The 14,733-nt window shown below is 46.0% G+C and overlaps 1 protein-coding gene across 2 annotated transcripts in view; it reads left to right on the top strand.

The window, feature by feature from the left end:
• Nucleotides 1–14,733, top strand: part of RELN (reelin) — a 500,016-nt gene that overhangs the window by 465,022 nt on the left and 20,261 nt on the right. For both annotated transcript variants that reach the window (XM_006137543.4, XM_075926876.2), the window contains 6 exons: nucleotides 1,323–1,429; nucleotides 5,928–6,170; nucleotides 6,966–7,141; nucleotides 11,452–11,525; nucleotides 12,723–12,884; nucleotides 13,988–14,145. In XM_006137543.4, coding sequence (XP_006137605.3) covers nucleotides 1,323–1,429; nucleotides 5,928–6,170; nucleotides 6,966–7,141; nucleotides 11,452–11,525; nucleotides 12,723–12,884; nucleotides 13,988–14,145 — 920 coding nt within the window. The remainder of the gene's footprint in view (nucleotides 1–1,322; nucleotides 1,430–5,927; nucleotides 6,171–6,965; nucleotides 7,142–11,451; nucleotides 11,526–12,722; nucleotides 12,885–13,987; nucleotides 14,146–14,733) is intronic.

The raw sequence follows: 14,733 nt of genomic DNA, 5'->3' as shown, positions 1-14,733 counted from the left end.
GTTGGTTACTAGTCTCAGTAAAAACGCTAAGAACTAAATAGGCATGAGGGAAAAAAGCACTTGCAGAAGATTTTGGTCCCAAGGTGTGAATCACCAGAGCATTTCACAAGCCCTAACGAAGGGTTTTTTAACAAAATTATTAAGCAAAATTGTTTACCTCAAAAATACAAGTTGGGTTTAGTAATCTCAGACTACATGGGAACTGGATGTAATCTCATACAGTGTTGTAGGTGGGAGGGATATGCATTGTGTTGAAGGAACACAAATATTCAAAAATAACTCTAGATTATTTCTTTGTATCAGGGAATACTACATAGCAGCTAATTTGAGTCTATTGTGAGGCTTTTGTAAAGTTAATATGAAGCATTTAACAATTCAGCATGACCCAGGAGACCTCCTGAGGTCTCTCCTCATCCCAAATCAGGGGAGTATGGGAAAGCACTGGTTTTGCCAGATATTTAAAGGAACAAAGAGTTCAGTCCTGGTAAGATTACGCATATGACTGGCGTTTCTGGGATAAGCAGTCCCATTGAAATATGGGAACATATAAGAAATAATGAGCTTAACGTGCTTTCAGGATTGGATGTTTAAAACATTATGCGGAGACAGTGGGTTGTCTTAATTCATATTTCCCAGTAGTGTATTTATTGTAATTACATCCAATTTTCCAATGGCAAGACAGCTGTGAAATATAAACTCTTGTTCACCAGCTAAAAAGACTTTATTTGTTTAACATGCATAAGCTAGATATATTAGGCATGCAGTTTGTGTATGCAAGTCTCTTCAGAGCTTTCGCCAGTGTAAAGCTGTATATCTCCATTAAAGAAGGTGGAGCTCTGCCAATTTGTGGCAGCTAAGACTTAGGCTCATAAGATATAGAAGGAGACAATGCATGTTAGTTTTATTTGTCCCTCCATTCTACCATTTTAAATAAGGTCTCACTGCTTCTGCTGAATTTTTTTATGTTGTATATAGCTCTTCCCTTCCCTTCCCTTCCTTGTGTTTAACTGAAATCACTTCTTATTTTCATTCAGTTCCCTGGTTTCCCTACATAACTGCACATACAAATGAATATTTTTTGCATGTGATTGCCTATTTGTACCTACAGACGCATATTTTGCCAGATCTAATCAGACACTTATTTTTGAATATTTTACCCTAAGTACATGTCAGTTTTCTTAATAAAACATTTTAGAATATTGAACATTTTCAATATATTTGTTGGCAGAAAACAAATCACTTGAACTGTGTTTGACAACAAATCTTCCACATTGATAGGATACCTGCTATTCTGTAAGAAACTTCAACATTTTTTTCTTCAGATTTCTACAGTACTGGGGAAGAATTGGAAGTGAAAACAACATGACAACATGCCACAGACCAACATGCAGGAAGGAGGGAGTACTGTTAGATTATTCAATTGATGGAGGCAAGTCAACATTTTAGTTGCATCTGAACAAACATTTTGAGTATATTCAAACACTGCTTTTGAGAAATGTACAGAATTAGATCTAATTTAAATATTTTAGGATTAATTATTCAGAGCTATAATCTACCATTATGAAAATTATACCTTGTGGCTAAGTCTACACTGGCCCCTTCTCCGGAAGAGGCATGCTGATTTCAAACTTTGGAATAGGGAAATCCGCGGGGAATTTAAATATCCCCCGCGGGATTTAAATAAACATGGCCGCCGCTTTTTTTCCGGCTTGGGGAAAAGCTGGAAAAGAGCATCTAGACTGGCGCGATCCTCCGGAATAAAGCCCTTTTCCGGAGGATCTCTCATTCCTTGAAAGTAGGAATAAGTGTATGTCTACACTACAAAGTTAGTTCGAACTAACGGACGTTAGTTCGAACTAACTTTCCTAGGCGCTACACTAGCGCTCCGTTAGTTCGAACTTAATTCGAACTAATGGAGCGCTTAGTTCGAACTAGGTAAACCACATTTTACGAGTATTAAGCCTAGTTCGAACTAACTAGTTCGAATTAAGGGCTGTGTAGACCCTTAATTCGAACTAGTGGGAGGCTAAGGCTTCCCAGGTTTCCCTGGTGGCCACTCTGGCCAACACCAGGGAAACTCTATTGCCCCCCTCCCAGCCCCGGAGCCCTTAAAGGGCCACGGGCTGGCTACACAGTTTGTGCCAGTTGCAAGGCTGCCAGCACCCATGCCAGCACAGCCTGCACCTGCCACACTATGAGCCAGCCACCCGAGGACACCCAGCCCTCCACTGCTCCCTGGGACCAGCCTGGCGGCTCCCAAGAGCCTGCCCGGGGGCGCAAAAGGAGGGCGCCCGCTTGGTCAAGTGCGGAGATCGTGGACCTCATCGAGGTTTGGGGGGAAGCCTCCAATGTCCACGATCTCCGCACTAGCCACAGGAACGCGGCCGTCTACAGCCGCATGGCTGCCAGCCTGGCAGCCAGGGGCCACCAGCGCAGCCGGGAGCAGGTGCGCTGCAAGATAAAAGATCTGCGGCAGTCCTACTCCTGGGCCTGCCAGCCAGGGGCCTACCCGGAGGCCTGCCCCCACTTCCACGCCCTGGACCACCTCCTGGGGGCTCATGCCGTCCCTGCCCCCCGGGACGTGATAGACCCTGGAGCAGAGGGCCCGCTCCAGGAGACAGAGGAGGAGGAGGAGGGCTCCGAGAGCCAGGAGCCTGCCGCCAGCCTGCCCAGGACCTGGGACCCCCAAGGCACCCCACAGAGCCGCTCGCCTGTGTCGTCCGAGGCCGGGGAGGCGTCCACATGTGAGTACCATCGTGCTCCCCTTATGTGTACGGGGGGCTGGGGCGAGAGGGAGCCCTGGGACCGTGCGCCTGGGCCTTGCCCACCACGGAGCAGCAGCTGGGGATCCTGCAGGGGCCCTGGCCTTGCAGAGGGGAGCTGGGTTTCACACACCTGGGCCCCTGGGGTAATTGACCGCTGGTCTTGTTGCACCACAGCTGCAGCACCTGGGCCTGCAGGGCGCACCACACCACCTGCAGCAGCTGCCCGTGCCCGGGCAAGCAGGAGAGCCAGGAACGAGGAGGAGTACCAAAGGCGGCACCTCCGGTTCATGGACCACCAGCTCCACACCCAGGACCACTGGGTCCAGGAGGACCGGAGGCTGCGCCGGAGGAGTCTGGAGGCCCTGGAGGAGCAGGGCCGTGCCCTGCAAGGCCACCTCCAGAGCCTGCTCGACCGCTTCCCATTTCCTCCTCCCCCTGCTCCTCCTGCTCCCGCTCCCCCTCCTGCTCCCGCTCCTGCTTCTGCTCCTGCTTCCTCCACACCCCCTGTCCCTCCTGCCCCCCCCCCCACAACCATTTCCCACCGACGCCCCCGGACCCGCAGTGTGGCGAGATGGGAGAGGCAGCCGGACTCCCACCCCTGAGCTTTCCTTTCCCTTTCTCCCTTCCCTCCCCTTCCAGCTCCCTCGTCCCAGGTTTCCCCCTCCCCTCTCCCACCCTCATTCCTCCCTCCCCCTACCCCAGTTATGTGAAATAAACAGACGTTTTTGGTTGAAAAACAGGTGTCTTTATTTTACAGTAGGTAGGGAGGGGAAAGGGGTAGGGGAGTAGGGTGAAAGAAGGCCCCAGTGGGGCATACAAGGGAGAGGTCAGTCCTCCTCCTCCACCTGGAAGCTCTCCCGCAGGGCTTCCCGGATCCGGACGGCCCCCCGCTGGGCTTCCCGGATGGCGGCGGTGCGGGGCTGACCGTAGTGTCCAGCCATGCGGTCAGCCTCAGCCATCCAGGCTGGCAGGAAAGCCTCCCCCTTTCGCTCACACAAATTGTGGAGCACACAACAAGCTGCCACCACAGGAGGGATGTTGTGCTCGGCCAGGTCCAGACGGGTGAGGAGGCATCGAAAGCGGGCTTTCAGTCGCCCGAAGGCCCCCTCGACCACGATGCGGGCCCTGGTCAGCCTGGCATTGAAGGCCTGGCGGGAGGGATTGAGGTGCTCCGTGTAGGGCTTCATGAGCCAGGGCTGCAGTGGGTAGGCAGCATCCCCCACCAGGCACACGGGCATGTCCACGTCCCCGACCCTGATGTGGCGGTCGGGGAAGAAGGTCCCGGCCTGCAGCCGCCACACACGGAGGAGTTGCGGTACAACCGGGCATCGTGTGCTTTGCCGGACCAGCCCACATTAATGTCCGTGAACTGTCCCCGGTGGTCACACACGGCCTGCAGGAGGATGGAGAAGTACCCCTTGCGGTTCACATAATGGGACGCCTGGTGTTCCGGGGCACGGATGGGGATGTGCGTCCCGTCGATGGCCCCCCCGCAGTTGGGGAAGCCATGGGCGCCGAAGCCCCGGATGACGGCGTCCAGGTCGGCGAGGCGGACCACCCTGCGGAGCAGCACCCGGTTGATGGCCTTGACCACCTGCGGAGAGAGAAACAGCAAAGCGCCCATCAGTGGGGCGCCCGGATGGCTGGGAGCGTTCGTGCCCTGGCAGTGCCCCGCGCCCCACTCCTGGAAGCAACCCCTCTGGCGGCGTGTAGTACGGCCGGGACAGACCGACCCCTCCGGTGCGGGGCGCGTTCGCCTCCTCCCGCCCCCCCTTTGTCCCTGGGGCAGCCCATCCCCTCCTCGCAGCTCCCCTCCCCCCCGGCTCGGTGGCCGACGAGTGCCATACCTGCATGAGCACCGCTCCGACGGTGGATCTCCCCACGCCGAACTGGTTCCCGACGGATCGGTAGCTGTCCGGCGTGGAGAGCTTCCAGAGGGCGATGGCCACCCGCTTCTGGAGGGGGATGGCGGGTCTCATGCGAGTGTCCCTTCTGCGCAGGGCAGGGGCGAGCCACTCGCAGAGCTCCAGGAAGGTGTCCCTCCTCATCCTGAAGTTCTGGGTCCACTGTCGGTCCTCCCAGCGCTCCAGGACGATGCGGTCCCACCAGTCGGTGCTGGTGTCCAGACACCAGACGCGGCGGGGCACGCCGGTGCCGGGGCACCGCCACGGCTCCTCCACGGCCCCCAGGGCGGCCAGGCGAAGAGGCAGGGGGCTGACGTGCACCAGGTGGTGCCAGGCAGCCTCGAGCCATTGCTGGCAGGCTTGCAGCAGCAAGTCCAGAAAATACACCAGAAGGTGCAGGGCGAGCTGTGGCTCCATGTTGCCACCTGCGGCGGCCCCCCCGAAGGGAAGCACTGACACAGACGGTCACAGAGACCAACGCTTTGCTGTCCCTCGGCGAGGTTGGCAAGCAAGCAGGAAAAGCTGAGAACCGGCTGTCCGGGGGGGTCCCTTTAAGCTCGAGCCTCAGATAGCCTCAGACAGCAGCCACACAAAGCAACTACTGACCAGATGCCCTGCCAGAACCGGTTTCAGCCGCTCTTAAATGCCCCCCTGCGTCCAATCAGTGTGGACGCGCTAGTTCGAATTAGCAAAACGCTAATTCGAACTAGTTTTTAGTTCTAGATGCGTTAGTTCGAATTAGCTTAGTTCGAATTAACTAATTCGAACTAAGTTAGTTCGAACTAGCGCTGTAGTGTAGACATACCCTAAGAGATCCTCCGGAAAAGGGCTTTATTCCGGAGGATCGCGCCAGTCTAGACGCTCTTTTCCGGCTTTTTCCCAAGCCGGAAAAAAAGCGGCGGCCATGTTTATTTAAATCCCACGGGGGATATTTAAATCCCCCGCGGATTTCCCTATTCCAAAGTTCGAAATTAGCATGCCTCTTCCGGAGAATGGGCCAGTGTAGACGTAGCCTGTGTGTTTTCCCCTCATATAAAATGTTCTTTGTTTCAAAAGAAACTAGACCCAATCTCTCTTAAATTAATCCTGTTTACTTTAGTTTGACTAATCACATGTAACAAGAGTATTAGGAGTTAAGGTTTTCCTATCTGAAGATTGTAGATATTATCTTATGACTTCCTATTACAGTACCTTCCTTTAATCTTTTGACAGTTTCTACCTTATGTTACTTTATTAATCCTGAATCCTTTCATTATAGGCATATCTTGGACTTTGCTTCATGAGATGGATTATCAGAAATACTTCTCAGTCAGACATGACTACATATTGCTCCCAGAACATGCTCTGACCAATACAACTCGCCTGCGCTGGTGGCAGCCTTTTGTGATGAACAATGGAATTGTAGTTTCAGGCTCTGATCGTGCTCAGTGGGCACTAGATGACATACTAATTGGAGGTGCTGAGATCAATCCCAGTCAACTAGTAGATACATTTGATGATGGTAAGGGAGGATGTGTCAAGCATTCTATTATCTGATTTAAGAAGCCTATGTCAGCCTATTTATTGAACTAAACAATTGCTAACTGAAGGTCTTTCAAATGCACATTTTAATGTACTTTTCAACCATACTTGTTTTCTATTTGTAAACAGTGTTGACATTGTATTGCTTATGTTAGTTTTAAGGATTTCTTTTATTTCACTATTTTTAAAAAATCCAAACACTTATAAGACAGTTCAGTTTATTTCCTCTAACTACCTGGATTTGAAAATTCCCACTATACAGGTTGAACCTCTCTAGTCTGGCACCCTTGGGACCTGACCAGTGCCAAACCAGCGAATTTGCCAAACCACAGAAGGTCAATATGGTTTGGCAGCATTACCAACAGTTCCTCTGCCTAATGGGCTATTAGAAGACAGTTAAAGTTAAATTAGCTAAATAATAACACAGAATGCTGAGAACCAGGACTAGTGGCTGAAAATAAATTTTATGATACGATGGGAAATTTGGCTACACCCATGATAAGTGGATATCCCACTAACTAAAATCATGTGGTACCATGGATGTTGCCAGACCAGAGAGTGCCAGACTAGAGAGGTTCTACCTGTACCATATTTTTTTAAATACTCGTTTTGAAACCAATTTAAACTATTTGACCAGGGCTGACACTTTAAGACTCCTGGTTACTTATTTAGCATATATAATTAAAATGTTGTTCATAATGACTCTGTGGATTCGATACTAAGCCTACATGTTTGCTGAGACATTCTATTAACTGTATGTAACTCATATTAATAGAAGGTACTTCCCATGAAGAAAACTGGAGTTTTTACCCTAATGCAGTCAGGACTGCTGGATTCTGTGGCAACCCCTCATTTCACCTCTACTGGCCAAATAAAAAAATGGACAACACACACAATATCCTTTCCTCTAGGGAGCTCATTATACAGCCAGGATACATGATGCAGTTTAAAGTAAGAAAACCCTTCTTTTTATTCATACTACATGCAATGAAAATGCATCTAATTTGTCTCTAATTCCAAGTAGAATATATAATTAATTAGTCTGTTAAATAATTAAGAGTGACTTGTTTGTTGGGATGCAGGGAAATACAGTAATAGAAACATGACACAGGGTCAGAAGAATTGCATAAATGTATGCAGTGTTTTAGCCAGGCTGGTCCAGGATTAGAGAGACACAAGATGAGTGAGGTAACATATTTTGTTGGACCAACTTCTGTTGTTGAGAGACACAAGCTTTAGGACTTATATAAACCTGAAGAAGACCTTTGGGTAATATCAAAAACTTGTCTCACCAAAAGAAGTTAGTTCAACAAAAGGTATTACCTTACCCTCCTTGTCTCTGCATAACTATCATTTGAAGTCAGGATGGAATGAATGTTCCTTGGTAGAGGTATTGATTATCTGTAAGATTTCTACTGAGCTGAATGGAGACTAGGTTCATGCAGAACAACTATTCGGATTCTCATCTCTAAGGCTATGTCTAGACTACGGGGGTTTTCCGGGATACCGAGGTATCCTGGAAAAACTCCGCTGCATCCAGGGAACACGTCTGCTCTTCCACTTTTTTTTGCAGAAGAGTAGACACACTCTTTCAGAAGCCCTGTCTTCCTCTTCCTACAAGGAAGAAGGACTCTTCTAAAAGAGAGTTTTTTTCTAAAATTTGGCCTAGTGTAGATGGGCCAAATTTCGGAAAAGCTTCTTCCAAATAAAATCAGAAAAAGTTACACAAATTGCGGACCGCAATTTGCATACCTTTTTCAAATAAAGCCCCATAGAGTGTATATATAGCCTAAATGATATGCCATTATAATAGCAGCTGCTAAGTGGTGGGGACAGGGAGACAAAGGCTGACTGAAATTGAACCTTAATGCAAGATTAGTAATGCCAGTGAGATACAAATCTGTGTTGTGTACATGCCATTGCCTGTCAAAATGGGCATTGAGAAGAAAGAAATATTTCCTATCAAGGAACAAGCAGAAAAGCAGAGGCAAAGGCAAAGTTGGGCAGAAAAATAACTCGTGTGGCATAGTGAAAGTCTGAAGGTGCTAAAAGTAATAGCCCTTTTTGTTACTTGATCACCTATCATGGAAAAATGCATCATTTGAAGTTACTCTTGATTTTTAGCTGGACTTCTGAATGAGGCAAACACATTTTATAATTAATGCAACGTGGCTCTTTGTTTGTTTGTTTGTATTGCATTAGTGCTAAAAATCTACTAGGCATTTTCCAAATGAAGAGGAAGACCCTGACCCAAAGAGCGCACAGGCTCAAAAAACAAAGACATGAATAAATTGATAGGCTGATAAGCATATATGTGTTCCTAGTTACATTTGCTTCTTGGTCTTATGTTGTTGTTTTTAAGTTAAACATCCTATTTTCCCTTTCTGCCACAAATTAACGCCTTTATCCTCCCCCACAGCTATTGCCAATTTTGGGGCAAATTTACACTTACAGCACTATATTCACACAGCTGTACTGATGCACCTGCACCACTGTAGTGCATCTGGTGAAGATGTGTTATGTTATGTGTTAAGCTCTTTTGTTGGCATAGTTACTCCACCTTGGGAAGAAGTGGAATTTACGTTGGCAGGATAGCTCGAAACTTGTATCACTCAGGTTGGGAGGAGGCTTTTTCAGACCTCTAAACTACACAAATTAGATCAACTTAAGCAGTAGTGTACACCAGCCCTTAGATTCAATGTCTGTAATCTACTCCCTCCCAGCATTTAACCCACATACACAATTCACCACCTTTGAAATTGCCCTAGGATGATTTTTGCCTACTGCTACTGTTGTGTCCAAAGGGTACAGAAAGCCCTTGTGTATTCGCTTCAGAGTTGGACAGCTTACTCTTTTACCTAAATTTAAATGGTTGGGATCTGTATTATTCAAGAGGAGATGGGAAATTCATAGTAAGGTCTCTTCCCTTGGCTAAATTTTGCTCCTCTTTCCTATGTCTTCTGTGCCCTGCTTATTGCTACAGATCTTACTCATAAACCAAGGATTCAGTTCTCTGTAGCTACAGCAAGAATACAGGATTTGAATCTGCTGAGATTCAGATGTTTCTGTTTATTAGACACTCAGTAATAAATATGTCAAGTGTACTTAAGTCTCTGAACCTGAGCATCAGGTAAGAACATAAGAATGGCCATCCTAGGACAGACCAAAGGTCCATCTAGCCCAGTATCCTGTCTTCCAACAGTGGCCAATGCCAGATGCTCCAGAGGGAGGGATCACAACAGGTAATCATCATGTGATCCTTCTCTTGTCATCCATTTCCAGCCTCTGACAAACAGAGGTGTGACAAGGCGGCCCCCGCCACCCCTGTCCAACTCCCAAAGTACCTGTCCTGTCGCTGCCGCTCCGGGGAAACGGCGGTTCCAATTGTCCTTACAGGCGGGGGGGGGGGGAATAGGGAAGTCCGGGCCCTCCCTCACTCCCAGACCCCAGCCCAGGGCCCTAGGGTCAGGATCGATTAACCCTGCCCTGCTGGCGGGGGGGGGGTGCTGGCCCGCAACCCACCAGCACGCCGGCTCCTTGCCCTGCCCTGGGCTGCTTCCTATCCCCCCTTTCGCGGGCCTCCTTACCCGCCTCGCGGCGCCGCTTCCTGCCGCGCTCCCAGCCTCGGCTCGCCTGGGGTGCCCGGCGTCTACCCCCCCGATGCCTGCCGCTACGCCCCGTGCTCCTCTCACTCCCCTGCTCCACTCTCTCCCTTGCTCCTCCGCTCGGTTCTCCCCCTGCTCCACTCTCCCTCTCCCCTCCTCCTGCCGGCGGCCACCGGCATTTTGAAATCCCCCGCCCCTGGCGCGCCGACGTGATTACGTCACACGCCGCGCACCCGGGCTCCGCCTCCTGGCCCCTCTCCCCCCAGCCCGTGGCCGACGTGGAATCCCTGGCGCCGCCGCTCAGCTGAGCGGCGGCGGCCGAACATACGGCGCACGTCCCCCTTGGGGGGGGCGTCCTCCCGAGGCCGGCCAGGGCGACTGCGGGTTTAGTGCGGGGCGGGCTCACCTCCAAGGGAGGGGGCGGACCTGCTCCGTCACAAGAGGCTAGGGACACCATTCGTACACATCCTGGTTAATAACCATCAATATACCTAACCTTCATGAATTTATCTAGTTCTTTCTTGAACCCTGTTAAAGTCCTGGTCTTCACATCCTCTGGCAAGGAGTTCCACGGGTTGATTGCTCTGCATAAAGAAAAATGTCCTTTTGTTTGTTTTTAACTGCTGCCTATTAATTTCATTTGGTGAACCCTAGTTCTTATGTTATGGGAACAAGTAAATAACTTTTCCTTATTCACTTTTTCCACATCAGTCATGATTTTATAGACCTCTATCATATCCGCCCTTAGTCTCCTCTTTTCTAAGATGAACAGTCCAAGTCTTTTGAATCTTTCTTCATATGGGACCCGTTCCAAATCTCTAATCATTTTTGTTGCCCTTTTCTGAACCTTTTCCAATGCCAATATATCTTTTTTGAGATGAGACAACCACATCTGTACACAGTATTCAAGATGTGGGCATACCATGGTTTATATAGAGGCAATAAGATACTCTGTTTTATTCTCTATCCCTTTTTTAATGATTCCTAATGTCATCTTGATTCATAATGTCAAGATGAGTCATCTGTTTAATTCCTTAAACAGAGAAAATATTTCTGTTTACAAAGCCTTTTAAAATAATGAATCTGAGCACACCGCAAACTATACAGGCCAAGATTTTCATAAGTGGTTCATAACCTAACGTTGGGTTCTTAAATACATATTTAGGCACTTAAATAAATCACCAAACTTTCAAAAGTGCTGAGCATCTAGCAGTTTACATTGACTTTCAAAGGAACTGTAGGGTGCCCAGAACTTAAAAGACCTAACGACGCATTTCAGTGTCTACATGATATAAAAGCCTAATGTTAGGCACCTATTGAAAATTTTTGCCCCTTTTTTCAAATGGATTCTAAGCTCTAGTACCTAAAATGGATATTCCCTTTCTATTCTTGTACTTTAGAATACAAAAGTTAGACATTAATCTCAGGTTACAGTGGTAGAAAAAGTCCCAGATGTCATTATTAATACTTTCAGACTTATGCAAAGAGCCACAAGGCTTTCAGCGTGTTTTTGTTGTGGGAGTGGGGAGTTAGATCTAAGTTTACAGTCTTTAATTCTATATCTTTAGAAAGGAAGGACACTGGCAGTTTACTATGTATTACATTAAATGTCTTTCCTGATCTAGCAGGACCTGACACATTTTATTTGTGTTTCAGATTGTGGTTGGCTGTGAGGCAACCTCTTGTGGTGACCTGCACTCTGTAATGCTGGAATACACTAAGGATGCCAGGTAAGCTCTCTCCATACTTTATCCCAGGACATTGCAAGATCAGTGACACTGTACTCGAGTTACATCTAATTAGCATATTTCTGTTAAATACACACACACACACACACACCTTCAAAATATCACTTGTTTTAGTATGTTGTACTCTTTGGTAAAGGCTATATATTTTGTGCTAAACTATGTTGTACTAGAAGCAATATGATGCTAATTTTTGGTTTAACACGTGACCAGTTAATTACATTCTTGTCTCCTGCAATGTAGTATAATAGGATACATGAATTACTTCAAAAAGTTTCTTGCCATTTCAACCAGAAAGGACATTGTCTCAACGACTTAATTACCTGCATCCTGCTTCAAAGACCTTTTAAGACTTCACTTGAAAGAGAATCCTCAGAACTTTCATTCATGCTTAAATTTGACACTTTACACTCAAATTTGAATAAAGACGCTAATTATCTTACCCATTACAAAGATAGCTTCCCCAATTATCACCTCTAATATCATTAGCTCACAGACATTTACCTCCCCCCCTTCCTCCCCTCCATCTCCCTTCTGTTCTGAAATTTGATTTGTCCTTTTCATATGTGTTCATTTTTTTTAATTGTATCCTTTGGTATATATGGTTGTGACAATTTTCTTCCACTATTTGATCTGAGGAAGTGTGTCTGGCCCACGAAAGCTCATCACCTATTAAACCATCTTGTTAGTCTTTAAAGTGCTACACAGTCCTGTTTTTTGTTTCAGCTACACCAGACTAACACGGCTACATTTCTACCACTATTCAAAAAGTAGGGCTGTATTGTGTGCTTAAAGGCCTTTTGGGTCAAAACAAAAGCATGGAGCAAAGCCAATATAAAATGTCCCTTCTCTGACCTCAAAAGGGAGGTATGAGGGAAAAGAATTCTCAGTCACAACCTTTAATATGAGGTCACAAGAGTTCCTTCCTGGTCTCTGCTTCCCAAATCCCCTTAGCTGCACAAATGTGTCTCAACATTTTCACCTTTTGAGAGGTTACCATGGCTACAAAATAGGCTGCAAACTTTCACACTCTATTTGTAACTACAGTGCATGGAACTTATTGCTGAAGACCATTTGTATTTTTGTAAAAAAGATATATTGCCATGGCATTTAGTAGGTTGCTGACTTCCCTTTTGTATTACTTTTGTGATTCTAACAACATATTTTCATTGCTTCTTACAGGACAGATTCATGGCAACTTGTCCAGACACAATGTCTTCCTTCCACATCTAATAGCATTGGCTGCTCCCCATTTCAGTTCCATGAAGCTACCATCTATAACTCTGTCAACAGCTCCACATGGAAAAGAATAACTATCCAGCTGCCTGATCATGTCTCCTCCAGGTAGGTTACCAAAAGGTTGGCTGACTTTGGAAATATCAATCTTCATCTGTCTAGCTGGCACTGTTGGTACAGAATAAGTGATGAATTGAAAGTGTTTCTCTTTTGTCTGGATTTGAAAATGATACATAATGGACACCTTTGGAATTGTTTTCTTTCATAAATGCTGCTACTGCCAAGGATTAAATAGTCACAATGTTCAGGCTAAAGACTGTCATTGTAACACAATCATAAGAATTTATCCTGCAAATACTTATTGCTTTGAGTGGTCCATTGAAGCCAATCAAGGTAATCATGTTAGCAAGCACTATTATTTGTAGTAAGCAATTTCAGGGTTCAGATTTATAATTGTAGACCAGTGTAAATCTTTAGATACAAGGCAATATTTTCAAAAATAGAAATCTGAAATTAGGCTGCTAAATCCATATTCTGTAATCTGATTTTTTAAAGTACTGAGCACTCAGCAGCTCCTGGGTTCCTAGATGCTGTTGGGTTCACAAAGTTTTTGAAAATCATGAAAGTGTCCAAGTGTGCATTTAGTAGAATAATTTTTTACTTCTATTTTTGACAAATGTAGGCCATGTCTACACTTATAGAGAAATCCGTGCTGTGGGGATCCAAACTTCCAGGGGTCGATTTAGTATGTCTAAAAAAGACCCACTAAATCAACCATTGATCGAGTTCCCATTTACTCTGGTACTCCACCGATCAAGTTGAGTAAGGGATCAAGATAAGATAAGTAACTGAAGGCATTGGGACCATTCAAAAGTGTGCCCTAGATTGAATACTAAATGTTTGCAGGATGGCTCCTATCAAAATAAAGTTCCATTTCAATGGTGTTTGGTAGCATGGCGCTCTGATGAAAGCTGAGAATTGGGAGTCTGGACTTCTGAGTATAGTTCTCTGAGCTCTTTTGCTAACTTGTTACATATATTGAGCAAGTCACTTCAGTCTCTTCTGTGCCTCACTCCAAAATGCAAATCTAGTGTCCTGACTGCACATTTTTTCTGCTTCAATTTGTGTGCATGTGATCAAATGTTTCTGTACAGAAATGCTGAAGTGCTGTCTGCAACTTTATGTGATACTGGGTTGTTTGGTATTTGTAGTGCAACTCAGTTCAGATGGATTCAAAAAGGAGAGGAAACAGAGAAGCAAAGCTGGGCAATAGATCATGTGTACATTGGAGAAGCCTGCCCTAAACTCTGCAGTGGTCATGGATATTGTACTACTGGAGCCATTTGCATTTGTGATGAAAAATATCAAGGTTTTATTTCTTATCTTCCTTTATATAATATATTCATATGTGTATGTAAATACATTAATCTGGCTCAGAATGGAATAAATAAAATAGACACAAAGCCAAATATATTAACTCAGCACTAGAATGCCTGAGTAACAAGTGATAATATATACATTCATAAATAGAAAGACTTTTCACCTTCTAGTAACAGTCCTTTTTTACCTCCAAATGGAATTATTGTAACTTATTCTACACGGAACTACACTTTAAAGGCCACTCACACCTCACCAGTTGAAGAATGTAGCTAACTACTCTGTTACTCCATATCCAGACCATTTATCCCTGTGTTCATTTCACAGAGTGCACAGGATCCACTTTGTAGTTAAGTTTTTTATTTTGACCTGTAAGGGCTCAGTCCTGCAAGTACAGCACTTGGGTCATGAGCCATAACATCAATTAAGTGTGTGCTTATAAGTACATGAGTAGTCCCACTGAACTGCTTACTTGCTTTGTTGGAGCAGAGCTACATTGCTCACAACCTTGCAGAATTGAATTAGGGATGTAAAATCCCAATTAATCAGTTAACCAGTTAAACTGTAGCTAACCTAACGT

The sequence above is a fragment of the Pelodiscus sinensis genome, chromosome 1 (genome assembly GCF_052426305.1).
Source record: "Pelodiscus sinensis isolate ZL-2025 chromosome 1, ASM5242630v1, whole genome shotgun sequence".
NCBI classification, from domain to species: Eukaryota; Metazoa; Chordata; order Testudines; family Trionychidae; genus Pelodiscus; species Pelodiscus sinensis.
Note: the sequence above shows the minus strand (reverse complement) of the source record. Positions and strands in the feature narration are given on the sequence as shown.